Genomic DNA, 25,737 nt, shown 5'->3' on the forward strand with positions numbered 1-25,737 from the left:
CCTTGTTGTCTTATTAAACTATGCCCACGTAGAATTCGGATGAAAGCAAACTCTGATTAATAAAAGGAAACCAGTAAAATAAATTCAGGTGAATTTTTATATGTCGGGATGGAGAGGGCGGTTCTTTCTCAATGAGATACCAAAAGAAGACATGGTAAAGGGAAAAGATCTGGTAGATTTGACTTAGGACTGATCAGAAGCTTCTGTACATTAAACACACGTACACAAGAGGGAAAGGCAAACACTATGCCAGAAAAAAGTCCTGATAAAAAGGCCAAAGGGCTAGTGGTAAGATGGAAACCATTTCAGTCTTTTAAAAAATGCTAACTGTCTCAATCTGCCTCTAGGGTAATTTGACAAATGTATCAAAGTGTTGGACTTGTCTGTATCCTTTGACCCAGGGATTCTGACGCTAAGAATTTATCCTATGTGACTAATCTTTGATGTACGCAAAGATTTCGCTATTAAAAGAGTTTTTTTTTTAATATGTAATAGAGGAAAAAATTGAAACAGTTGAAATGACCACCAGTAAGTGATGAGGGGCACAAAAATAAGATGGTGAATGAAATACTAGGTAGCCCTTATAAATCAGCCTGATGGCAACCGCATCCTGGCATAGGAAAGTCTTCATGATATGTTTCTTTTGTTCTTTAAAAGTTATGTAAATGTGCATATATACCCATGTACATGTGTGTACACAGATTCAGGGTGTTACTGTTTATTCTTCTGTGTCTGTGTGTTCTTTGCGTCTTCCATGTTTTCTAAGTGTTTGACACTGATCAGGTGTTATTTTTGTAGTCAAGGAAAAAACAAGGGTTTTTTTGGTTTTTTTTTTTTTGTTTTTTAGTTTATTTGAAAAATATGGAAAGTGCAAAGAAGAAAACAGTAATCACACTCACACCACCCCACATTAACCACTACTAACATTTGGCATATTTGCTTCAGATTTTTTTTTTCTTTCTGCAAACTTTTAAAATATAATTAACACCAAAACATTAGCCTTGGTTATCTTTAGATATGAGACTGTGAGCTGTGTTTTGGGTTTTTTTCTTTCTTTTTTTTTTCTCTCTCTCTGTCTCACTCTCTCCCCTTCTCTGCCTCCTTCCCTCCCTCTCATACTTTCCTGTATTTCCCAAGTTTTCTCTGCTGATTGTATTTTACTTTTAAAGGGATAAACTTCAATTAACCATAAAAGGTAAACTATTTTCAAATGCCAAATAAAGTCTTAGACATTTAGAAGAAGGCACGCAAGGTTTTGGACTTGAGAACAGCTTTGATGCAGCCGGGAGAAGGGAAGGCATCTCGTATGTGGTGGGTGAGGGGGGTGGCCATATGTCCCAATTGCCTTGGACAGTCCAAGTCTTATACCTGTTATCCTGACGACGTTATTGGTGACATTTTGCACGCAGTTGACGTGGTACACGTAACCTGTCATTTGTGCCGAAGGAGCCGGTCAGCACAGCCTCCTTCCTCCCGGCAACACTGCTCTCTTCATTTCTTGTGTTTCCAGTCTTCTAAAAACCAAGGAGCCCCTTCGAAATTCCATAGTATGTTAAGATTAGGTAGTTTAAGCAGATGATTTTTCTTAGTTCCTTTAAAGAAATCTAACAAAGTCACGTGAAAGTGTAGTAAACCATGAGTAGCGGAGCGAGAGAAGGGAATTGTTTACTCCTGGCTCAGTTGTGAGCCAGCAGCATGACCCTGGGCGAGTCACTGGACCTCTCCACATTGGCTCTCCCATCTACAAAATGAGAGGGTTGAACTGGAACAATTTCTATGGTAACTTGCAATTCTATAAATACTGTGATTCCAAATTAAGATTTAGAGAGGCTGTGGCACCACAAGTGATAGCATCTAAGTTCCTAATTTCTTTGTAGCTGGTCTGTAGTACTAGACTCCCAGTTAGCATCATTTCGAAGACAACTGTGCGAATTCTGGAGAATTCTCATCTGGCTCCCATGTTCCTACAACAAAGATTCAGTTTAGAATTCACGTTTTGTTTTTTTTTTTTAAGATTTTCTATTTATTTGACAGAGAGAGAGATCACAAGTAGGCAGAGAGGCAGGCAGAGAGAGAGGGGGGAAGCAGACTCCCCGGTGAGCAGAGAGCCTGATGTGGGGCTCGATCCCAGGACACTGGGATCCCAGAACCCTGGGATCATGACCTGAGCTGAAGGCAGAGGCTTTAACCCACTGAGCCACCCAGGCACCCCTAGAATTCAAGTTTTAGATGGGCTGAAGGGACCCTCTAGTCCATCTCCTTGGTTTTAGAGTTTAAGAAACTGAGCTCTGGAGAGCTCATGATTTGTCCACAAAACGAATCAGAGGCAGAGAGCAGGCTCTCTGATTTCCGGTCTAGAGCTTGTTAGACCACAGCATGCTTCGTGCGGAGCAGAGTCAATCTTTTCTCAGTGCCACCAGGACCTCATTTGCACTGTCACCAAAATGGCCCTTGAGGGCAATTGTTCGCTGGCCAAAACCATTGTCTCAGTCAACTCTGATCCCTAATTTTGGGGAGAGTTACCAGGGGGCAAGAGGAGAGGACTCTGGAGCTGTGCTCCCCTAATCTCTGTTCTTTAGAGCTGTAAGACAGGAAAGAGCAATTCTTTACTCTCCTTTTCAGTTCCAGCGCTTACCTTCCCTCCGCTAATTATAGAGCTGCCCAATTATTTGTTTACAGAAGCCACGTGAGTCAGCCAGCCCCCAAAGGGTTAACGCTCCCAAATTACCGGGCTGGGTTAACAATAAACAGGATGTCCTCCAGAAATTAAATTTAAACCACTGTGACTCAGGCCAGCCCATCCTCTCAACCGGCTCGTTGTCTGGGGTTATTATCGGTGGTTAATTATACCATTGGGTTTAGCAACAGTGTTGGTCAGTTTGGGCCAAGAGAAAGCAGGCTTGGGCAGAAGGGGGTGCCGAGGGAAGGGGCGGGTGAATGGGTGGAAGCGGGAGGTTTGAACGGGAGCACTGAAAGGAGTGGGAGTGGGAATGGCATTGTCCCCTCAGGGCTCTCCTGCTGTGGCCCTGTACCCTGAGCTGATCCCAGAAGCACTTAACTCCCTGTTAGCTGAGGGGGGAGAAGTGGGTTCGGGGACTTTCTGTTTCTCCAGCCATGGACACTGGCTGTGTTTGCCTCTGGCCTGGGCACGCTTCTCAGAATCGGAGAATCAAAATTCTCAGCACCTCAAGGCAGCTTCTGAATTATCCAGTTTGACCCTGTCCTTTCACAGAGTAGGAAGTGAATTGCTGGGCCCTCCTTACCTGCAAGAGGGTGGCCAGCTCGGAGGCAGAGGTAGCAGTGGTGGGTTGCTTTAGATCTTGACCTTCCTTCTGTTATGCCAAACTGTGCTCGGTTTCCAAGTGGGGAACCTACAGTGCAGAGCATCCCAGCAGGGTCAGCACAGACTTGGGCTAGGCTCAGAGTCCTCTCACAATTAGCCACGGCTCACTTTTGTCAGTACTTACCGGGAATGACCCAGCCTGGCTGGTCCTTCATGCCCCTGTAGCTTGTTGTCCCTCTCCAGCCACAGCAGCCGCTCTGCAGGGCTACTGTTTGTCCCTTGTAGCGAAGTAGTGAAGCCCCTAATGCAGATGAGAAGTGCTGCTCAAGGTGTTTTTTTAAACGCTGGTTTTCAAGGCTGATCGCTACCCCGGTGAACCTGTAATTTCTGACTTTGCAGCTCCTCAGGACGCAGATATACAGTGACTGTGAGCCGATCGGTGTCTCCCCTTTCCCGCCCTCACCCCTGCAATGCAGCTGCACACCGGACTCTTGCCAGGAGAGATGCTCTGGGACAGAAGGTGGTGCCCACAACTCCCAGCTGGTGCTCCAGAGCCCGGCGCTCCGGAGCCCGGCCTGGCTACCGCCGGCCCTAGACCCACGGGGTGTGTGGCACAGGGGCTGGGAGCAAGCCGCTGCAGGAGGACAGCAGCTTACGCTTCGTCAGTGCTTTTCAACCACATCCCTCCCCATCTCTCCTAAAAGCCCCCTTTGTCTCTTTCTCTCATAGGATTCCTTTCAAGATTGGGCAGCCCAAGAAACAGATTGTCCCCAAAACAGTGAGTAACCCAATTCTTTCATTCTGAAGCTCAGTCTGTCTCACGTGGCCTTTGCAGAGAATCAGAACTTTGACTCAGCTCATTGTGGGTCTGAGAGGGCTGCACCCAGGCTGCCTTCCTCCCAGCCATGTCACTCTAGAACCTCACCTAGACTGGGGCTTGTGGGGACCTCCTAGCCTGGGACATTTTCCTTCCACAGATCAGCTTGGGCTCCTCCCCATCATCCTCGAGTGGGTCGAGGAGGTAGGTGACAGGTGAGGAGGAATCTGTGGCTTCTATAGGGCCCATCTCTATGATCTAGCTTGTAGTCTGTGCTTCCCTAAGAGGGCTCCTGAAACGTAGGCCCCCACCAAGGACATGTCCCAAACCTTTATCTCCAGCCAGTCAAGCTGTGTGAGGATCAGGAAGCTTCTCTGGGGAGGTCCCTTTCTCTCTACTGCTAAAGGCATCTTGGCAAGGACCCAGAGTCTGCGGGAGGGCATGAGTGAATCCTACCCCCTTGAGAGTCTGCGGGGTTTTTTTTGTTTTGTTTTTTTTAAAGATTTTTTTTTTATTTATTTGACAGAGAGAGAGATCACAAGTAGGCAGAGAGTAGGCAGAGAGAGAGGGGGAAGCAGGCTCCCTGCAGAGCAGGTAGCCCGATGCAGGCCTTGATCCCCGGATCCTGAGATCATGACCTGAGCCGAAGGCAGAGGCTTAACCCACTGAGCCACCCAGGCACCCCGAAAGCCTGCGGTTTTTATCCCTATTCTATCCCCAGAATGGGAGAGGAATCACAGATTCTTAGAAAGTTAGAGGTAGAAGCCCTTAGTGATCATCCCGTCCAACCTGATATTTCTGGTGAGAAAACCAAGGCCCATGAAGTCACAGTGACTTGGAGCCTCTGTTCCATACACATTCCATTCCTTTGGGCTGCCTTCCTCAGGCTGCGAAGGTCTTCCAAGTTTGGGGAATTCTGGTAAAGAATGGCCTCTTGAACCCCCTATCCCACAAATTGGAGCAGGCTCTGGGCCTCACTGTGGGGAAGCATTACTACACACCACCTCTCCTTGTGCCCAGCACCGTTGGCCTGCTGGAGCGCCTGACGGGCCTCCTTGGCTTCACAGCCTCGGCCCTGCTTGGCTCAGGACTCAGGACTACAGGAACGCTACCACGGCAGTTTGGCAAGAAGGGAAGTTCAGCACACATCTGACCAATGGCTCAGTCTTTGGAAAATCCAAAGTCAGGCCACTTAAAAGGAAGTGAGCCTGCATTTCTCTTTCAAGTGAAGGCAGGCCGAGGACAGACGGCACTTTACCTCCCATGCAGAGGCTGGCCATCTGCGGAGGCCCTCAGCTGAAGCACAGAGAATCTGGGCGTGCAAGTGTTGGGCTCCAGCCGGCTACAGGAAGTGGGAAGGTGTGGCTTTGAGTCTCCAGAGTTTAATCCAGGGCAGATCTAAAAGGGAAGTGGTTTTTGAGAAGGGTCCTTTATTCCCCACACTCACTACCAAAACACAAACAGACAAACAGAAAACTCTCCTAACACCCTTACCTCTATGGAAATAGCCATTGTTCTCCATAGAAAAATACAGGCTACAATTCACTTTCTAGCTTTACCAGAGGCTCTTTTTTGACAGATCTCTGGGTCTTTTAATCTGAGGAGTGGCGAGGTCTCCCCAGAGGAAGGACAGGTACAATCCCAGTGCCAGCGGATGGCCCTACAGACAGGCTGGCAGTGGGCCCCTGGCCTGCTTCTCCTGCTCCTCATGGGGGTCTTGTTTGAGGTAGAACTGTGGTCCTTTGACTTCGGGAATCTGCTCCCCCAGACAAACTGGGCATCAACTCGTGATTAAGAAGCCGGATTTGGGAGGTTTCCTGCCTGCATTCCCACCGCTCTGCCATGTGCTGTGTGTGATGACCATAGACAAGGCCCTTACCCTCTCTGAGCCTTGCTTTCCTCCTTCATGAGTGCAGACGATCCTGGTACCCATGCCGTTGACGTATTCGGAGTCTTATGTAAGGTCACGCGTATGAAGCACTGAACACAGTGTCTGACACATAACGAGCCCTCAAGAAATGTCAACTCCATGATGGGAAGAGAGTTTCTAAACTCCTGGGGATGCAGCCTGTCCCCAGAGCGGCCGGATCCCCTAGTGGGGCAGGGAGGGAATGGTCGGCCGGGCCTTTGATCTCTCCCAAGGAACCAGAGCCATGTTAGGGCTTGGAAGAGAGTTCTATGCTCCCTCAACTCCTCAGAGGCACTGAAATATGAAGAGTGAGAGCCTGCCCCTTTGGGTCTCGTGCTCTGCCACTCCAGGCCCCTACAACAGGCCGGGCTCAGGCCGCCATGGCGGCTGCCTGCACATGGTGAGAATGCCCTGCTGGTCTCACCCGGGCGCTGTCAGAGAGCGGCAGACGTGGCTGCCTGCTGACGGGAAGTCCTGGTGCCCCTGTCATGGGCAGAAACGCTCATGTTATCTTCAGGGAGTTTCAGGAGGTTTTTGGCTCAAGGCACCCAGCTGCCGACACAAAGGAAGCACTGTGCAGTGCTCGCGCTCTTCTCCTGTGCCCAGGTCGTTAACCCGAGTTCCGTTATTGTCAGGGCTTGGGCTGGGGTAGCGTGTTCTCAGCAGGGGCTGGCCACGGCCCTGGAAGGGGCAGGACGGGCACCCCCACACCCCCCAGTCCCAGCCTTCGGCTTAGCCCCCTCCTGCCCCTCCATCCCAGAAGGCAGCTGGAACAGCTTGGCGTGGGGGAGGGAAGCAGCTCCTCCCTCTGCAACCCGGCAGGATGGACGCCGTCTCTGAAGCAGTTAGCCCGGGTCTCCACGGGCAGGAAGGCGCCCTCTCCGACTCTCAGCTGGGGCGGCGCTCCACAGCCTCAAGGCAGAACACCGGCCAGGTCGCCATGTCGAGCCTTCCCTGGAGGGAGATGGTCCCTTGCCAAGCAGAGAGTCTCTCAGCCTCATTTAATCGTATTGCGACATCCCCGGGGAAGCTGCTTCCCCCGCCCCCAGCACCCCTCAGAGAGAGGCTTCTGAGAAGGCCCGCATGCCCTCCGCCTCAGCTCTGACCTGCCACAGCGTGGCTCGGGTGCCGGAGTCCCGGCCCTGCCTACCCATCTCCCTTTTCCCTTCACAAGTGGCAGTTTGGGTGGGAGCTCAGGCCCCTTAACCCTTCACAAATCCTGACTCTTGCTCCGTGTTAACCCTGACCCTAGGCCAGTGGCGGGGAGAGCGGGGAACAGCACCTGAAGCCGTGGAGCATGCGGGGAGCAGCATACGGCGGGGTGCTCAGTCCCCCTGCGCTAACCTCGCCGGCCCAGCCCACCCCGACCCTCTGACAGTCTGCACATGTGTTTACACTCACATTGTTGACTTGGGGCCAGTTGCCTCTTTGGCGGAAGCATCAAGCATTCAAAGATGTTCAGATCTCTTGTGTTTGGCTCTTCCCTCAGAGTGGATAGACCTTGGACTGAGACTCCAGTGTGTCTCTCTATTCCCTTAGCCGTTGTCTGAGGGGCCAGAATCCTGGTGGTGTTGCCTTGGCTCTTTCCCCCAGGGGAGGAGAGGGATCTTGAGACCAGCGAGCTGTAGGAGCAAGCCACACCTGGCTACCAGAAGCAGAGGAGGGAGACGTTCATGGACATCGCAGGCAGCCACGTGGCCTTGAGCAGAGGTCAAAGGAGCCAGCCCTACCCCAACATACTTGTCAGCTGCCAGCATGAGACCTCGTTTCTCAGCAACCAGAGTGATCCAGCCCAGCCGGAACCCCACCGTCGCTCGCTCTGTGCAAGTCCAAGCAGTCCCGGCCAGGGGGACCCTGCCATCCCACACACGCATCAGCACACGTGGGGATCGCAAAAGAGGGTGCTGGGAGCCAAAGCCATAGCTCCGGTGGGTCGGCAGGCCTTCTCCGTACCCGCCCCCCCTCCAGGAGCACCGACTCCGTGTTCTTCATCGGGAGGGCTGGATTCTGACCAAGACCTCCTTCATTTAATTTTTTTCTTTTGGGGAAAAAAGGCTTTTTTGTATGTGAAGACTTTGCTTAGTGGTCAAATCCTGCAGAGTAAGAGAGGGGATGTGTCCCGTGAAGGAAGGCCCCGGTGCAACCCCCAGGCACACGATCCAGGCTTAGCTGAAGGTCTGGCTATCAGCCGACCCCATGCTATGTGCTGCCTGTCCTCCCAGTTGAGGGGTTAGGGTCCAGTCTGCACCCCCCGACTGCTCTGGGCCTCCCAGCGCCCCTGCATATAGGAGAGGAGCAAGGAGACACCGTCAGCAGGCCAGGCACCGGGCTCTGCACAGACTGCTAGGGGATCCCTCAAGCCAGCCAGCAGGCCCGACGCCGCTAAAATGCGGCAGCCACCAGCAGTCTTCACAGGGAAAGCCTAACCAGGGCGATCCCATTCCTCTAGGAAGGAAACCCAGGCTCAGAACGTTAGGTAGTATTTTTCATGCTGCACAGCTGGTATCAGTTCAGGTCTCGTCCTTCTTTGCTCGCTCCTGTCCCCCGCCGTCCTCGGTGGCACTGCCAGAGAAAGGGCTGGACTGCCACAGTGCAGACTTGCTGGGCCAGGGCCAGGCCCCCTGCCCCAGAACAAAGCCCTCGCCTGCCATCTCGCCAGATGCTCTTCAGGCTTTGGCTGAGACTTTGATTCCTGCCCCACTACACATCCCCCGGGATAGGGGGCACGTGAAGCTTTTGTCAGGAATATATGCTTTCGTGGGTGCGAATATCGAATTTCTCTAGAGCAGCTTTTGTTGGATCTTAAGGAAGGCGATGATGAAGATGTCAGGTTCCTGGGTGGAGAGGTGGCAGGGCGGGGGGGGTCTGCTGCAAAGAGAGCAAAGACTTACCGGAGAGAGGGAAACCAGTGGTGAATTTTACTTCACAGTTTTGTGTCAGGTCCCAGATGCTGGGCACATAAAGTAAGAAGAGACCCCGAGCTACTACCTCACAATTTGACAGTTCAGATGAGAAAGTGAGGTATGTCCATGCAAGGGCGGAGACACGTTGCCATGGCGTGGGACCCTGGCTAGGCAGGTTCTCCAGCGTGTGGCCCTGCCCCCAGCTGGGGCTACACATGTACACTTGTATATTGAATCTGTGTCATCTCTCCCACCAGTTCCCACGTCCAGTCTGTTCACCAGCGGAGCCCTCACACCTGGCAGAATGCGTTGCACTTAATAGTTGCTCAGTAAATGTTTGTGGGATTAACGAATGCTATTTTCAAAGCAGAGGAGGGTGCTGAGCTCAGAGTCTGAATTCCACCTTCCTTTGCCACCGACCAGCCCTGCATCCTCCCGAAAATCACCCCCCCGACCTCTGGGCTTTGTTACCCTCACTTGTAACAGGAAATAATTGGCCCAAATACTGTTCTGCCGTTCCGGGACTATGTTGAGTTTACCCAAATGCACAGGAGGAGTATGGGGTCTGTGGGACTCCCGAATGCTTCACAGGGCACTGTGACAGAAGGGTGTGTTGATGAAGAACAGTGGGGCCTTGACACTTTGCACAGTTTCCCTCTCCGTGAGCTTCAGCCGGCCTGTCGGGAGATTGAGAAGCAGGGTTCAGGGCTCACACTGGCAGGAGTCTCTGGGAGCAGCCAAGAAGGCATCTTTCTTAGGTCATGACTTTAATCAGCAAATACCTTTTTCCCCATTCTCAAAATGCCAGGTAAAAGCCCAGGCCTTGGAGCCAGGCCGCCCGTGTCCCCTTCCCGGCTCTGCCACTCTCTAGTGGTGTGATCATGCGCAGTTTGCTTTGCCTCTGTCTGAGGGAGCTCCTGAGTACAGGGGGGTAATGAGTACCTCTGCCTCCTCCAGCTGTGGAGGAGCGGCTGTGGCCAGGAGCACAAGGTGAGCACCCTGAGAGCATGAGCTGGTTTTCCTGGAGCACCTCAGCCCAGAGGCTCAGCAAGCTGTCCAAGGAGCCGGTCCTGCCCATGTGGAAAGGAAGGAAGACTGGCCTCGGTCCCCTCTTTGTGGCTCACAGATGTCATCTGCATCACAGGCCACTCTCCTAAGGGACCATGGCCAGGGCCCCGGTGGACAGATGAGGACATTCGGGTGCTAGGTGTGCAGGTGGCTTTCTTGACTTTCCTGACGTGGAGGCAGCAGAATTGGGACCAGGACTCACGCTCACCTGATGTAAATGTTGCTGGCATTGGGGAAATCGGTTAACTTATGAAGAGTTTTAAGAGAGCGTTGACCAAGCCAGGAGTAACAATTTGCACTGGGAACATTTCAGCACACAGAGTGGAGACAGGAGCTTTCTGGATCCACCCTGAAACACCTTGAACTTTGAAGGTCGCAGGAGGTAGGCCCTGTAAGGAAACCGGGGCGTGGAGCAGCAGGGGACCGCCTGCTCCCCCCCTGGGCTGCCTGAGTCTCAGTCACATTCTGAGCACCTCACTTGCCCCACGAGGGGTGGGGGGGTGGGGAAAGGGAACACAGCCCAGTGCCTCGCGCCCTGTGGTGGCAGAACAGAGCCACAATCCGCTGCTACTTGCCGGGCTGGCCTATGTGGGAGGGGAGTCTTTTGCCCTAAATCAAACACTTAATTAATTCGGGAACACAGGGATACTGTGTCGTTAACGATCTGCCGGTGCTTGTGTGGACTGGACGGGGTGGTTCTCCGCAGCCCCGGGGAGGGCGTGTGGGGAGTTTCAGCTGGCTGGCAGATTTTTTCCACCGTGTTGTCATTTCTCTGATGATTGAGTTATCTCTTTGCTTACAGGTGGAGAGAGATTTTGAGAGGGAGTATGGAAAACTCCAGCAGTGAGTGTCAAATCCCAGAAGGATGGGGGGGTTGGGAGGGAGAAGGGCAGGAGCCTCCCGCCACGTCTCAGCTCCCGCAGGGCCCCTCCTGGCACTGCCAGCAGCCAGCAGCGGGGCCGCTCCTCTGTCCCGCCAGCAGCCTGGGAGCCCAGGGCAGCTCAGTTCACAGCCTGCCAGAAATTCTCCCCCAGCTGATAGCTGTGTGAGAGTCGTTAACTCTTAGCCTTTGGGTTCTTGGCCTCGCACAGGCCAATGTGCCTACCATTGGTAGGACAGATCCCCGCGGTGCAGGGGCCCCTGCTTTTCCTGGCAGGCGGTCCAGAGCGTCAGGTTGGGTTTAGCTCAGGTAGATGGGAAGGAAGGGGCTGAAGCGAGCTGGCGGTGCCAGGTGCCCAGGGCCATGCCCCTGCCTTGCAGGCTGGAGGAGCAGACCAGGAGGCTGCAGAAGGACATGAAGAAGAGCACCGATGCTGACCTGGGTAGGTGGCGTATCCCTAAGCCAGGCCTAGCCCGGGGGTACAGGTGGACCTCCGGCCCTCTGTCACATGCGGCTTGGCTCCCGAGGTCTGTGCACAGGGCCACATGCCGCTGCCCATCCCCAGGACGCAGGTGGGTCTGGACACGACTGCCCCGGCCCTTCCAGGCTGTGTGTGCAGTGGGCCAAGGGTCTGCCCCATCTTTTTGTCTTGTGGGTAGCTCCAGGTTGCCTGGGTGGAATCTTTCATCGTTCACCACTGCCTTTCCAGTACAGGAGAGGCTGTGGTAGGGCACCTGGGTGGCTTAGTTGGTTAAGCATCTGCCTTCAGTTCAGGTCATGATCCCCGGGGTCCTGGGATCGAGTCCCGCATTGGGCTCCCTGCTCAGTGGGGAGTCTGCTTCTCCCTGTGCCTCTGTCTGTCGCTCCCCCTACTTGTACTCTTTCTATATATCAAGTAAATAAGTAAAATCCGTATTTTTTTTTAAGAATTTTATTTATTTGACAGAGCACAAGCAAGCAGAGTAGCAGGGAGAGGGAGAGGGAGAAGCAGGCTCCCCACTGAGCAAGGAGCCAGATGTGGGGCTCAATCCCAGGACCTTGGGAACATGACCCAAGCCAAAGACAGTGGCTTAACCAACTGAGCCACTCAGGCGCCCTAGGAAATAAAATCTTTTAAAAAAAGAAAAAAAAAAAAAAAGAGGCTGTGACTTACTGCTTCCCTTCCTGGGTGCTTCTCCCAACAACTATAGGGTCGGAGCCCAGATGCAGGGAAGGTAGTGTTTTCATAGTGAACGGCTCTGGAAGCAGTGGAATGTCAGAGACCCATGAAGTGGATAGCATGGTTTTCTAATAAAGAAACCAGGATAAACGGGGACCCCTGGAGCCCAGAGTCGAGAGCAGAGTCTGGACAGAGAAGGCCCTCCTGAAATAGCGGCACCCCAGCCCCGCCCAAGGCCTGCACCCCACAGCCGGTGCATCAGAGTCCCTGGAAGGCCCACCCTCAGGCAGTGCTGCTGCAGCTGGTCCGGGGACCCCATTTTGAGAACTGCTGCTCCAGATGGTTGAGGGGAATCAAATTTCCTGATCTCAGGTCTCCTCAACTGCCTGGACAAGAACCAAAATCCCATCCCGTGTGCCCAGGCAAGTTCACCTGCATGTGACCAGTCTTTGTTGACTGTTAAATTCTGAGGGTGCATAGGGGCTCCAGAGACCTATGTGGCGTCCAAGACCCCCCCCCTCCTTTAAAGTTCAAAGGCCACCAGGCTCCCAGTTTGCGCTGGGCTGGCCACACCCTCCCAGTCCCTGAGAGTGAGGGCCCAGCAGCGCTCACAGAGGCCGGTGAGGACTCCCGGGGCCGGGGGAATTCCATGCTGTTAATTAACTTCAGAAGGTTTGGATGATTCGAACGGAGACAAAGGCAGGAAGTGTGAGCGCTTCAGGAAAGAAAAGGAAAATTGGGAAGAAAGTCTTCCCCCATTCCAACTTTTCAGGGGTTTTTTTTCAAATATTAAAAAAAAAAAAATTAGTGGAAGAAATTTTTCAAACACGTTTCCAGTTTTGTCTGAGGCTTTATCATTTCATTATACCGTCTGAGGTCATCTCATAACCCAGGCGGGTTCCACATGATGTTCGCTCCTAAGCCTGCAAAGTCACTTCACAGCTTTGAAAGAGGGTTTTTTGCTCCATTGCTTCAGCATTTCTGGGAGGTCTGCTTTCCCGGGCTTCTCCCATACTCTGCCCCTTTGCTGGGTGAGGGCAGCAAGCTCCCAGGTTCGAGAAAAAACCAGGACATGGCGGGCCGGTCATCTACCGGGGGCCTCTTCGTGGGCATGTGGAGGGGCCCAAGGGAAGATGGTCCCCCCAGGTGGGCTTCTCTGTCTCCCCTTCCTCGAAGCGGCCTGGGGCTGGCCTTGGGGATGCTCCCTCCTTGGATGCAGGGGCCAGGCGAGGCCACATCTGTCACGAACTGGAGTGACCCTTATTTCATCCATGCAAAGACGTTTTTTCACATTTAATAACATCTCTGAAATCAAGACACCGTGGCACTTGATAATGTTTAGTTGGCACTTTTGTCCTTTCCTAATGGTCTGTGCGGTAACAATGTGTCTTGCGGTTGCTAGCATCTTAAATTCATGGCATGAAATAGTAATATATTCAGAAACTTGTTTTCCCCTGAGACCTTGAAACTGGCACAGACAGTATGGAGCAGGCATGGCCCTTCTCCGGTCTCTTGACCTGCCCCTCTAGAATTTTTTTTTTTACAAGTAATGGAGACCTAAAAACTTGTCTGGGACCAAGAACCCCAGAGCTGCTGATAGAGCTCCCACCTGCCTCGGAGCTGCCCTGTGATCTCCGGGCTCCCCATATGTCACACAGGGTGTCAGAACACATGGACAAGGCTACAGCGGGGCAGTGGTCTCCGTGCATGGGGAAATTACCTTGGGCAGCATAAGCAGACACCCCGGCAGAGCCCGTGGGGCCCAACCACAGTGTCTCCAGGCCTGGTCGATCAGCAGACAGGGAGGCAGGTGCCCGGAGTCTGGGCCTGGCTCTGCATTTGGAGTTGTCTGACCTGTAGCCCATTACGAGCTCTTCTGAGCCTCACCTGCCTCATCTGGGAAATGGAGCCAAAATACACCACCCCAGATGTCTCCCGGGTTGTTGGAGCCCTGAATGAAATGGGGGTGGGGGGAGTAGTGGGGTGGGAACCCATTGGCAGCTTTGGAGTTCTTGGTCTGGTACAGGTTTTTAAGGCTCCATTGTTGGGAGACACAGTGAGAGAGGGAACACAAGCAGGGGGAGGGGGAGAGGGAGAAGCAGGCTTCCCACCAAGTAGGGTGCCCGATGCAGGACCCGATCCCAGGACTCTGGGATCATGACCCGAACCGAAGGCAGATACTTAATGACTGAACCACCCAGGCACCCCTAAGAGTTTCTTTAAAATGCATGTTCCTGGATTCCAGACTTACTGAATGAGAATCTGTAGAGCTAGAAATAAGTATTTTTTTTATAGCTTCCCACCCAAATGATTCTGTTAAAATCTAGACATCAGAAAATTAAGTCATTGCAAAAGGTAAAGCCACTCAAAAGAATTACCCAGAGCGGCATCCAGTGGTCAGGAACAGTCACCAGACAGGAAGGACTCGTGACTCATGCTCTGTGGTACTCTGAAGCTTTTATGGTGTGCGGCCTGGGGGAGGTCAGAGTATGGCCCCTGGACTGCAGGAGGACGGGGTCCTGGCAATGAGACCTTGAAGCCTGTCCCTTCCCAGGCTCACTGAGCTTTGACCTCTTACAGCCATGTCCAAGTCTGCCGTGAAGATATCCTTGGACTTGCTCTCCAATCCCCTCTGCGAGCAAGACCAGGACTTCCTGAACATGGTGACAGCTCTGGACACGGCCATGAAACGGATGGATGCCTTCAACCAGGAAAAGGTAAGTGGGGGTCTTGCTCTCCTGCCTTCTCACGGCTTCTGTGTGGGTGGAGTGCCTATGCGGAGTCCTTAATGGGCTTGGTCTTCTCTTTGGCCGCCTTCAAGCCCTCTGAGGCCCGAGTGTTGCAAGCGCTGGGAGCTCTTTCCCAGCCCTGCCTCGGCCCTGGTTGCGTCCCATGGCGCACTCACCGTGAGACCATGAGGGAGACAGGGTAGCTGTGCACGCCCGCAGCCCCTTTCCCTCGCTGTCATTGCCCACCCGGCCTCCCCACGGAGCAGGGCTGCAGTGGGCGGGCGGGAGGACACCTGACCTGGAACCAGAACCAGAACAGTACTCCCTGCTGCCCTCGGGTGTCCCGGGCGTCAGCTCTGCCTCACTGCAGCGGCAGAGTTGGGGTGCCCCACCTGCCAGTCCCACCCCAGTCCCCCCCAGCCCAGGTCTCGTCCCTGCCCGGGGTTCTCAGCAGAGCCCCGAGGCTGCTTTTCTCTTCTCAGGAACCTGGAGCCTCTCGTTTGAGGAAGAGTCTGACTTCCCCTCGGTGTTGATGTCTTTGGGTTTTTTGCTCTTAACAGGTGAACCAGATTCAAAAGACCGTGATTGAACCCTTAAAAAAGTAAGTAAACGTCGTCTGGGGACCACAGGCCTCAGAGACCTGGGCTCGGGGCACTTATTGGGAAGGCAGGCCCACTGGCCAGTTGGCGGCCAGATAGGGTCTCTAGCAGCCTGTTTCCAGACGCACACGGGGCTGACCAGAATCGAAACAGGGACACCAGCCGCGGCCCCATGGTCCTCGGGGGTGGTTCCTGTGGTGGCTCCAGAGTGCGCGTGCCTGGCCCGGGTGCGCCCAGTGACCATGAGGCACTTCTGATCCGCCGCGCCAGACGGCCTCTGCTCCGGTGGTCACTTGGCCATTTTCCCCTTTGTTCCTGGTGGAGAAGCAGAGGGCCCGGAGCTGGCTGCGTTGGGCGAGCAGAGATCTCGGCCAGCCCTCTGCGGGGATGGGCAGGGCCTTTCATCTCCCCGCCGCGCTGCCGGGAGAGCAGCTGCCTGGAGCGCTCGGCTTTTGAAATGTGGGGGTGGCTGTACATGGGGAAGGGCGCAGCAGCGGGGTCCTGCCTGGGAAGGTCCCCTGACTCGTGACCTGTCAGGGTCAGAAGTTCTTCTGTAAGACTCATTTTCTCTCCAGCAGGCCCTGGGCAGTGATCAGACAGGCCTATTCCCTGAGTCCCCAGAGGGGGTGGGCCGGGGGGTGGGCAGGAGGAGCATTGCCTTGAAGCTCCCGGATCACTTCATCTTCCTCCCCAGCCTCTCCCAAACTGCCTCTGACCTAGAAAGGCTCCTGCTCCAGCCCGGCAGCTGCACTTTATTACCTCTTCTGTGGTGGTCCCTGGCAGCTGCCTCACCAGGCCCGGGTAATGAGGCTCTGCTAATTACCATTAGGCCTGGACCGGGGCCCGGAGGGAGACGAAGAGAGCAGGTTTTGGTCCTCCAGCCCCTGGCGTTGGGGCTCTGGAGCTCTTCGCTCCCTGTTCGGGTCCAAGGGGTGGGGTTAGGGAAAGCTGTTTCTAAGCCTGGGCTGTCTGGAGGCTCGGCCTGCGTGGGAAGGGATTTCTCCCTGCGTCCCCCACTCCTTCCCTGAACCCCGGCCCCCTATCCCCTGCTCAGCCCCGGGTTGCAGGGTTCCATGAGGAACTGGGTGCCGAAGAGGCTGGTGGCTTGGGAGGGAGGTGTCGGCAGGAGCTCCATTGCTGGTGGCCTTCTGACCGGGTCTCCGGGACCGAGGGTTGGCAACTGGATGGGAAGGACCAGGGGCCGCCACTGAGGCTGCCATGGACACCCACGGCTGGCAGAGCTAGGCAGGGGACACCAGCTCAGGGAACAAGGGGACTGACTCCCATCTCGATTTCACAACCAAGGAGGCGGCCTTGAAATCTGATGCCTGGCTTCTAGAGCCAAATGGAGAGAAATCCCGGCTGCTTCCCACCACCCCAGCAGCCCACCACCTGCCAGGAAGGTGGGTGAGCAGCACAGGGGGCGGGCACCATCTCCGCAGTGGATCCGCTGACCTCTGCCTGAGCCTCCCAGGCCTGCCTGCCTGCCTCCCCGGCGGGCTCCTCCATCCCAGCGCCGACATGCGATCTCCCCTAACCACATAAAACCGGCACTGCCTGTTGCCGCCTCTTGCCAGGAGAGACGCTCCCAGGGACCCCGGTACCGGAAACAGGAAACTGCAGCTTTCCTGTCCTCTGATGAAGAACATCGCCACATGGCCACCCGGCCGCCCCCGGTCTCCCCCCAGGGGGCTCGGCCTCTAATCCCCCAGTCTCTGGGCTGCGTTCACATGGTCGGATGGGGATGCTTTCAATTTCCCTTTCCTGGTGGGTGGAAGATCCCGGCTGTGTGGGCACGGATTGAGGAATGGCAGGCATTCCCCACCAGGGCCGGCTGCTCCCAGCCTACCTCCCAGCCGGCCTCTTTCTCCTTCCCCCTTTCCCTCCTCCCTCTCTCTGCCTCCTCACCCCATCGCTTGGGGCATGGGGGGGCAGTTTGGTTGAACCTTAGGACAGTCATAGTCACCTGGGCAGAGCTTCAGCAACGGTGTGGTGTGGGCCCAGCCCAGTTCGCCCTTCTTGGAAGCGTAGACACAGCACAGATTTTAGGAGCTTGTGACCTAGGTGGACACCACAGTGGCATCCTCAGGAAGAAGGACCTGGATGGTCTGTAATCGCCGCAGTGGTGCTGTGCGGTGGGCGGGCCAGCATGCCCCCAGCCAGCCTGCAGCCCCGGCTAGGTCCCTGCTCCTCTGAGTCGGTTTTCCCGTCTATAGAAGGGGAGGCCTGAAGCCCATCCCTGTCGTGGCTCGAGTCCGCGCTCAGGAGGAAGGGGACAGAGGTGGCCGTGGGCTGAAGTGGTGGCCCGTGGTGGGTTGGGCTGCCTATGGAAGGTAGAGTCTGCCTGCGGGCCCTGGCCCAGGGCCTTCCATGTTTGCGGTGTTCCCCGTGATCCCCATCACCGCTAATTTTCAGGGAAAGTGGGACACTGAGCAGAGGGGGTCCAACTTTCCAGCCTTGTTTCTTAGTGGCAGCCCGGTGAAAGTGTGGACTTCTGGCCTCGGTAAGAGCCGGGTCCCCCACCTTTCCTGGTCAGCTGAAGTCAGCAGGTACCCCTGTGCGGTCGTGGGAGCAAGTCTGGGAAGGCCCAGGGACCAGCCTGTGCCTACCCCCACTTCCCTGCCCCCTTTCTTCCCTGACCTGAGGGTGGAGGAGAGCACCAGACACTCCACACCTGGGACCCCCAACCGCTGCCATCCAGGCTCCTGGCCTTGCTCCCCAGCCTGGTGCCCACACTGCCCAACGCAGGGAGCCGGCAGAGTCCCGCGCATCGTGTCCACGTAGTTAATGGGGAGGTGGGGCCTCACTGGGGCAGTAACCGGGACCAGGATTACAGAGCCCTGGACCGCCACGCTTTTGTCCGCCACCTCAAATGCGCTCTCTGGTCTCCCTGCCTGTCCTCAGTTTACCCACTTCAATGTAAGTAGGGCATGACACCTGCCTCTTCCCGCAAGGGAGTCCCGGAGCCCAGGGCCCAAAACCATCCAGGTGGTAAGTGACTCCTGACCTGCCAGCTAAGCCTCCTGAGGCCTCTTCGTGTGACTGAGGGGCACCATCTTGGGTGGCAGAAGTTACCGTGGTAAAGAGATATTTGGCTCTAACAGAGCAGCTGGGGCCAGTGTGCGCTGGGGCCACTTCCTCCCCACAGGGAACGGGTGGTCTTGCTTCCAGAGACTGAGCCCCGTCGTGGAGGCACACCCACTCTTACACTTGGTGGGCCCTGAGGTTGCCCGGCATCGTGTGGACATCTGTAGTCCTGGCCCCATGCCTCGCTTCCTCCTTGGGGCCCGGGGCTTGGCCCTCGGGTGGGAGTCCTGTCTCCTTTATAAGCTGTTCCAGTCCTTGCATGTAGTCGGTGTCTCTGGTGCCTTTGACCCAGGAAGGCCCTGGGAACCGACCCCCAGTGACAACCGAGGACGAGTGGAAAGACAAGTGCTGCTGGGGTCAGAGGGTATCCAGAACTGCACCATCAACCAGTGTGGTGGTCATCCCACCCGGCCCCCCAGAGCTTGCCCCGCGTGCTGTGTCCATGCTGCTGCCCTCTGTCTAATAGAAAACGCTTCACCTGCTGCTTCCTGCCTCCTCCTCGTCCTGTCTGTGCCCGCTCCCCCCAAGGCCACTGCAGCACGGACAGCAGAGGCCCTGGCCCTGGGGCCACCTAGTCAGGTCAATTCTAATGAGAGAATGAGGGTGCCCAGCAGTGGCCCGTGGTCTGGCTGGGGTGGAGGGGGAGGTGATGGTGGCTTCTCAGGCTCCATTGTACCTGCTGCCTTGAGCCCCCGCCTCTCAGCTGCTGGTCACCCTCCTAGGAAGGGAGAGGGGTTCGCCTAGCCACTGAGACCCCATCAGAGCCCCTACCAGAGGCACATGGCGAAGCTAGTCCTTGCTGGTGATCTCACCTCTGCAGACCTACCATGGACTGGGGGCGCGGGGGGACACCTTTGTCCTGGAGGTAGCCAGTCCCCACACCCAGTTCGCACAGCACCGAGGAGACCTCTTCTGCGGGCAGATCTGTCGTTCAGTGTTAATTGATGACTGATTGGTCTAAGGGCATGTCTTAGCCACTTCTAGCCTTTCCAGTGGGGTAGTGAGCCCATCAGCACTCCCCATTCGTTAGAGGGATGCATTTTAGTGCCCTTTCTTGGGGATAAGCCTTTTGTTCCACCAGAATCCCCTGCCAGCATCCCTTGCCTTGGCTGGGAAATTCAGTGCTTTGATCAAATTTATATTCTCTGTTCTCTGGCAAAAAAAAAAAAAAAAAAAGTCCATTATTCTGTGTCACAGGCACCCTTGACTTGTTGAGGCTTTTAAAAACCAAATTCATCTGGGGCGCCTGGGTGGCTCAGTTGGTTAAGCGACTGCCTTCAGCTCGGGTCATGATCCTGGAGTCCCGGGATTGAGTCCCACATCGGGCTCCCTGCTCAGCAGGAAGTCTGCTTCTCCCGCTGACTTCTCTTCTCTCATGCTCTCTTTCTTTCATTGTCTCTCTCTGCCTCTCAAATAAATAAATGTTTTAAAAAAATTCATCTAACTAGAATTTTAAATAAAAAAGTGAAAAGAAAGAACCCCAAATTCGTGGGCATACCCCTTTGAGAGGCAGACTTGGAGAATCGTTCTGATGAGGCATCCAGGCTATCTAATCGTGGCCCAGGAGCTACTGGGCACCCATGAAGGGGAGTCCCCGCCATGTGCTCCTGCCTCTGAGTTGCCCCCTCTGGGGCCAGCAGCCTTAAATAACCCCAGGGCTGCCACCACCCTTTACCTCGGTTGCGGGGCCAGATCTGCTCGGGCTGCAGGCACCCCCGGTTTACAGGGTAGACACCTGCCACATCCCGCAGCAGCGACAGCTCCCCCTGCCCTGCAGGCTTTGCATTCAGGGAAGCTGACCTGTCCCCTCCTGTCCAGAACACCTGCTTGCAGGTTTCTTGGTCTTCAACACTTACTCATCAAGGGAAGGGCAGCATCCCTGCCTGGGATGTGGTCCTGCCCTCTGTCTATCTCACGATCTCCTTGCCCTTCCTGATTAAAGATGACACCTGTCGCAGAGATGATGCCCACAGGGACCAAAGTGTCCACTGCCACTCTGTGTGAACGGCATGCTCCTCAGCCTTTCCCTGTGGTCCTTTGGAATGGTGGGTGGGGTGGGAGAGGCAGGCAGATGCCCTTAAGTTTTCCCCAAACATCTGGTTGGATGGTGTCACCATTTCAGTGGGAGAACCAGAGGATGCCTATTTGTGCCATGGTCCGCTGATAGAAATAGGCTCAGACTAGGTTTTTTGTTTTTGTTTTCGTTTTTAAGACTCCACTTATTTGATAGAGACACCGCGAGAGAGGAAGCACAAGCAGGGGGAGCAGGAGAGGGAGAAGCAGACTTCCTATCAAGCAGGGAGCCTGATGCGGGGCTCCATCCCAGGACCCTGGGATCATGACCTGAGCTGAAGGCAGACACTTAACGACTGAGCCTCCTAGGTGCCCCCCAGACTAGGTTTTGGCGGCAGGTGTCACCTGCTAGTGTCAGGATGAGGTGGTGGGGAGGTGCCAGAGGACTGGGACCCCTGAGCTCTCTGCTGCACGGTCACTACCTCATGGCAACCTTGGACGTGTCATGTTGTTTCTCTCTGGCCTCAGTTTTGATCGTTGTATGAAAGGAAGATGTTGGGCCAAGGAGTGCCAGGAGTCTTCAGCTCTGCCGTGTTCCGTTCTGGGTCTCTGCCATGGCCAGGGCCGTGTGAGGCAGGCGGGGAAGGAGCAGTGGCCGAGACAGTGGCTCCCCGCATTCCCACCCCCGTGGCTCATCTCGGGTCAGCAGGCTGACCCTCGGCCCTGCCTTCTTTCCCTCGGCTTGACCCCAGAGAGCACCCTCAGTGGCGGGAGCTCATCCAGCGCTGGGGCCTCAGCTGGTGTGCTCGCACCAACCCCCAAGTGCACTTAGTGGACACACGGGCTGTGCGCTTGACAGCACCCCAAGCTGCTAGGCCACAGCTCTCAGAAAGGCCCGTGTCCAACAGGTTCGGCAGTGTCTTCCCAAGCCTCAACATGGCTGTGAAGCGGCGGGAGCAGGCCTTGCAGGACTACCGGAGGCTGCAGGCCAAGGTGGAGAAGTACGAGGAGAAGGAGAAGACGGGGCCCGTGCTGGCCAAACTCCACCAGGTACCAAGAGAAGGGAGCAGTGGATATGGACAGCAAGCCCTGCGGGACCCCGCAGCCAGGCCTCCTTTACCTAGGGACCGACTCCGGGGCTGTGGGAGCAAGGCACAGATGTTCCACTGTCCCCCACCCACCCACCCCCAGCACACACATCGTGCCCCCAGCATGGACGCCAGGTCAGCCACCAGGAGCCCTGACCCTGACGTCTTGCTTTCCAGGCCCGAGAAGAGCTGCGGCCTGTGCGGGACGACTTTGAGGCCAAGAACAAGCAGCTCCTGGATGAGATGCCGCGGTTCTACCACAGCCGGCTCGACTACTTCCAGCCCAGCTTTGAGGCCCTGATCCGAGCCCAGGTGAGGACGCTATGGGACTCTTGCTCCGCAGGGAGCCAGTGCCGGGCTTTGTAGCACCTCCCGGGCCACCACCTGCAGCTGGAAGGGTGCTCGGCCTCTCTCCTCTCTGCCAAGACGGTGGCGCTGCCACCCTGCCCCAGGCACGGCCTCCGGGGACCCCGACTGCCAGTGTTTGCTCTACTTCCTGTCTTGGCTCCTCCATTGCTCTCTGGTTCGTCCCAGCCCTGGATGAGTTTCCTTTTTGTTGAACAGCTTTTCCCCTGCGTCCTCTCCCTCCTGTCCCCCGGAGAAAGCAGGGCGCACTGTCAGTGCCCCCACTTTGGCAGGCAGGTTCTCGGCATGGCGTGCTCAGCCAGGCACAGAGGCCTACGGGGGGAAGGCACCTTGCTCAGCACCCCGTGTCCACACTTCCCCACTCGTTACTCCCCTTCTTTAGGCAGGTACTGCAGGGTGGCCTGACGTCTAGCTGCCCCTGGAGGGGTGTCTGAACTCTGGGGAGGGCCGTGCTCCAGGCCCCTGCCTGGGCACCCGTCCATGGTGCACCTTCCAGAACGGCAAACTGGCCCCAGGCTGGGTGAGCGTGATGGCGTGGGAATAGCACCCTGGTCGGGCTGCTAGAGGACTGGACGCAGGCTAAGACCTTGTCTCCCACTCGTCGTGTATAAGGACACAGAATGTAGCACAGAGCTCCTGTCCTCCTCACCTGCCATTCAAGCCATTAGCATGGATTTTTCTCCCCATTTGTAAGAGAAAATGTCAAGGTGCCAAAGACAAGAGGTCTGCGCCAGGTGGGACCCCCCAATCAGCGGCAGGTGCTCAGCATGCGGCCGCTTTTCCCTCAGTTCCCCGTCACTAGCAAAGCTCAAGGCTCAGCCACTTCCAGGCCACTTCTGCTCTTGGCCTGGGCGTCTGGCGCCCTCCAGTGGACACATTCGTTCCTTGCAGTCAACAGGCCCTGGTGCCCGAAGACGGATTCCGCTTCCCCAGCTTACCGTCTTCCGACGCTACCCAAACACATGGGGCTGCCCACCTGGGCTCAGGAACCCTAAGCAGGGTTGATGGTGGAGCTGGGCCTTGTTAGTGACAATGTTCTGGGTCGCTAGGGAGAAATGAGGCAGAACATGAACTTACACAAGTGGGGGGTTCCGCGCCCGCCCCCAGAGCGTTGCCCCTAGAGGTAAGGGCTTCCTTCCAGCAGTTCAGCCCCGCCCCGTGGAGGAATGTGTTTAAGGAGACCCCTGCCTTCCCCGTCCTGCGCCACTACCCCCCCTGCTCCCCACCCCCACCCCGGCACGTGCTGCCTGCCCCCTCCATTCTGTTCACAGTAGGAGGCTCCAGGGTGCCCAGAGGGGCAAGGGCAGCCCTGTAACCAGGCAGCGGGGTGGCTGGGGGCTGTTTACTGCCTTCTCGGCACCAGCCTCCCCCTCCCGAGGCTGTTGCTGCCATTAGTCACTAGAGAAGTGAGCATTCCCAGTGACTCAGCCTGCGCAGTGCGGCTCTGGGGCAGGGAGTGGGGGGCAGGGCAGGCCAGCCCCCACCCTCCCCCAGCATGAGTTCAAGCCCCTGGCCACTCAGGTGACCGGCCCATGGGCACACCTTCATTTAGCTCCCCCCTCCACGCAGTGGACATCCAACTGTGGGAGTGTGGGAGACACTCCCTCAGCAGCACCTGAACCACGACCCTGTCCCCGAACTTGTTGCTCGGCCTTGCCTTGCGGTACTAGCACTCTGGGCTCTCCTCAGAGACAGCTTGGAGCTGGAGGTGACATGACTTAGGGATGTCCAAGTAGCGTTTTGAAGAGCATGAATCGCTTTCATTAAAGTAGGTGTTTGCCTTTGATCATGAGGTAGAGACTGAGGCAGAAGTGGCCCCTGGAAAAGGCGCTGGGTCTGAGCAGCTGGCAGCCGGCTATGACCTGCTGGTGGGTCGCCCCCATGCCTCAGCTCACCCGCACCCCTCTTCCATGCGGCTCTCCTGTCAGCCCTGATGCCGCACATGCAGGCACAGGCCAACGCGCTGGGCTCTGAGCCCTGCCTTCCAAGCCACACAGCCGAGGCAACGCTGAGTACGTGGTGCCACCCGTCGACAACGGGACAGCTCAGGAAGTAACAGATGGCTAGGAAGTGTCCCCTTCCTCACCTTTCCTTCTCAGATGGACTCCCGGGGCTCTGGGGGCCTGCCACGCCCCTCCTCCTCCGGATGAAGGTGTCCGGCTTCTAGCTCCGCTAAAGCAGCCTCTAGTCAGTGCCTGCCTCCCTGGCTTTCCCAGGACCTGCCTAGGTGTCCTAGGGGCTAATGTCCCCACCCCGGCCTTGGGCCTCCTCCACCTCCCTGCACGGCACCCGCCCCTCAGCTGCCTGGAGGGCTTGGAGGCAGAGCCCCCTCCTTCACCTCACCAAGGACCTGCTGCTTCCCACCTCCTTTGACTTACTACTAACATCCTGGCCGCAGCAGTGGGTGTCCCAGAGGGGCTGGGGGCGACAGCTTCAGTCTCCCTGCTGGCCGAGCAGTTTCAGGAGACAGGCTGAGGGCAGGGACGGAGGGAGAAGTGGAAACTAGCCCCCTTCACTCAGCCTGGGTGCTCTGCTTGAGGAAACAGCAGCATGCGGGCCTCTGGAATGTTCTCTGGCCCCTCCTGTCCTACGGTGCCTAGTGGGGTGCAAGGCCGTGGGTCCTGGTACCCCAGGAGCCCAGCACCTGCCAACCTCGTCCTCCACAGGTTGGGTACTACTCTGAAATGCAGAAGATCTTCGGAGACCTGACCCAGCAGCTTGACCAGCCCGGCCACCCTGATGAGCAGCGGGAGAGAGAGAACGAAGCCAGACTGAGCGAGCTCAGAGCCCTCTCCATTGTGGCTGATGACTGAGTCCCTGCCACCCTTTTGAAGACTCTTGGGACACAACTCAACCTGTCTGGTCTTTGCCCTTGTCAAGCTTAGGCTCAGGCGTCAGCCAGCAGAAGGCCCCACCGAGAGACATACAGGGACAGCAGTGGCCCCCACTCTACCTCACTGGCCCTCTGCAGTGAGCCTGGCACCCGGAGCCCCAAGCAGGCTGCCGGCGCCCCACCCATAGCAAGAGCCCAGACGGTAAGCAGGGCAGAGAAAGCCCGGGGGCCTTCTCATTTCCAAAAGAACCGTCCAGAGGGCATCCCGGCTTAGGGCCTGAGCCAGCTTCCGGCCTTCAAAGGCACAGGCTCTGTCTGCTCACCTGAGGTCTTAGCCTTGCTTGCACGGGCGGGATCACATCTACCTCCAAAGATCCATCCTGGGGCGTCCGCCTGCCCTCACTGCCTTTCCGCTTCAGACTCCTCTTTCCTGAAGAGGCCCGAGACACTGCCATGGGGAACGGAAGAGCTGCAATTCCCCCAGCCCAGACAGACCCCTCACTCCAGCCTCCCAGCACCACAAAAACTGGCTTAGCCCGCCTCTGTCCAAGTGCAGAGCAGGCCTTAGGCCAAGTGCAGAGAAGCGCCCCAAGCCTTGTAGATTCCTTAGGAAACACAACTCAGCTTGTGTCAATCGGCTACCGACCGCACAAAATGTCACAGCCTGACTCACAGATCTCAGAGCCAGAACAGTGGGTTTGTCTCCCTGAAATACTTGTAATTTTATTTTTTCAAGTGAAGTTTTCAATAAAATCGCCAGCTGTTACTGTGCTGTGACTGAGAGCCGCCCGGGGTTTGTCAGGCTTGTGCTGCCCTGTCGAGCGGGCCGCACCCCTGCCACATTGCCTCTCTCCACCAGCAGGCGGTGGGGTGCTCTGGTTGGGGGGCGGGGAGGGGGTGTGGGGCGGGGGTGCGGGGCAGCCCTTCCCATTGCCCCGCCCCACCATCTGGAACGAGGGCTGGGAGAGAGGGGGCAGCACAGGACCACCTAGAAGAGGAAAAA

General features: G+C 56.2%; 1 protein-coding gene across 1 annotated transcript; it reads left to right on the forward strand.

Moving 5' to 3' along the window:
• The first annotated feature begins 4,793 nt into the window (after positions 1 to 4,793).
• Positions 4,794 to 25,500, forward strand: LOC111153683 (bridging integrator 3). The gene is made up of 8 exons (XM_022512837.1): positions 4,794 to 7,937; positions 10,783 to 10,823; positions 11,241 to 11,302; positions 14,600 to 14,736; positions 15,309 to 15,349; positions 21,356 to 21,497; positions 21,713 to 21,847; positions 24,568 to 25,500. The coding sequence occupies exons 1-8, from the start codon at positions 7,683 to 7,685 to the stop codon at positions 24,712 to 24,714; spliced, it is 960 nt and encodes a 319-aa protein (XP_022368545.1). The 5' UTR covers positions 4,794 to 7,682; the 3' UTR covers positions 24,715 to 25,500.
• Positions 25,501 to 25,737: the final 237 nt, after the last annotated feature.

Source organism: Enhydra lutris, unplaced genomic scaffold (assembly GCF_002288905.1).
Source record: "Enhydra lutris kenyoni isolate GAN:26980312 unplaced genomic scaffold, ASM228890v2 scaffoldscaffold3, whole genome shotgun sequence".
Taxonomy (NCBI): Eukaryota; Metazoa; Chordata; class Mammalia; order Carnivora; family Mustelidae; genus Enhydra; species Enhydra lutris.

What these genes read in the sequence shown, in the direction of transcription:
- LOC111153683 (XM_022512837.1), top strand. Translation starts at nt 7,683, where the DNA reads ATGGACATCGCAGGCAGCCACGTGGCCTTGAGCAGAGGTCAAAGGAGC. An exon ending in GAGCCAAAGCCATAGCTCCG is followed by an intron (nt 7,938 to 10,782) that starts GTGGGTCGGCAG and finishes CTTTGCTTACAG; the next exon opens with GTGGAGAGAGATTTTGAGAG. An exon ending in AGGCCCTGATCCGAGCCCAG is followed by an intron (nt 21,848 to 24,567) that starts GTGAGGACGCTA and finishes CGTCCTCCACAG; the next exon opens with GTTGGGTACTACTCTGAAAT.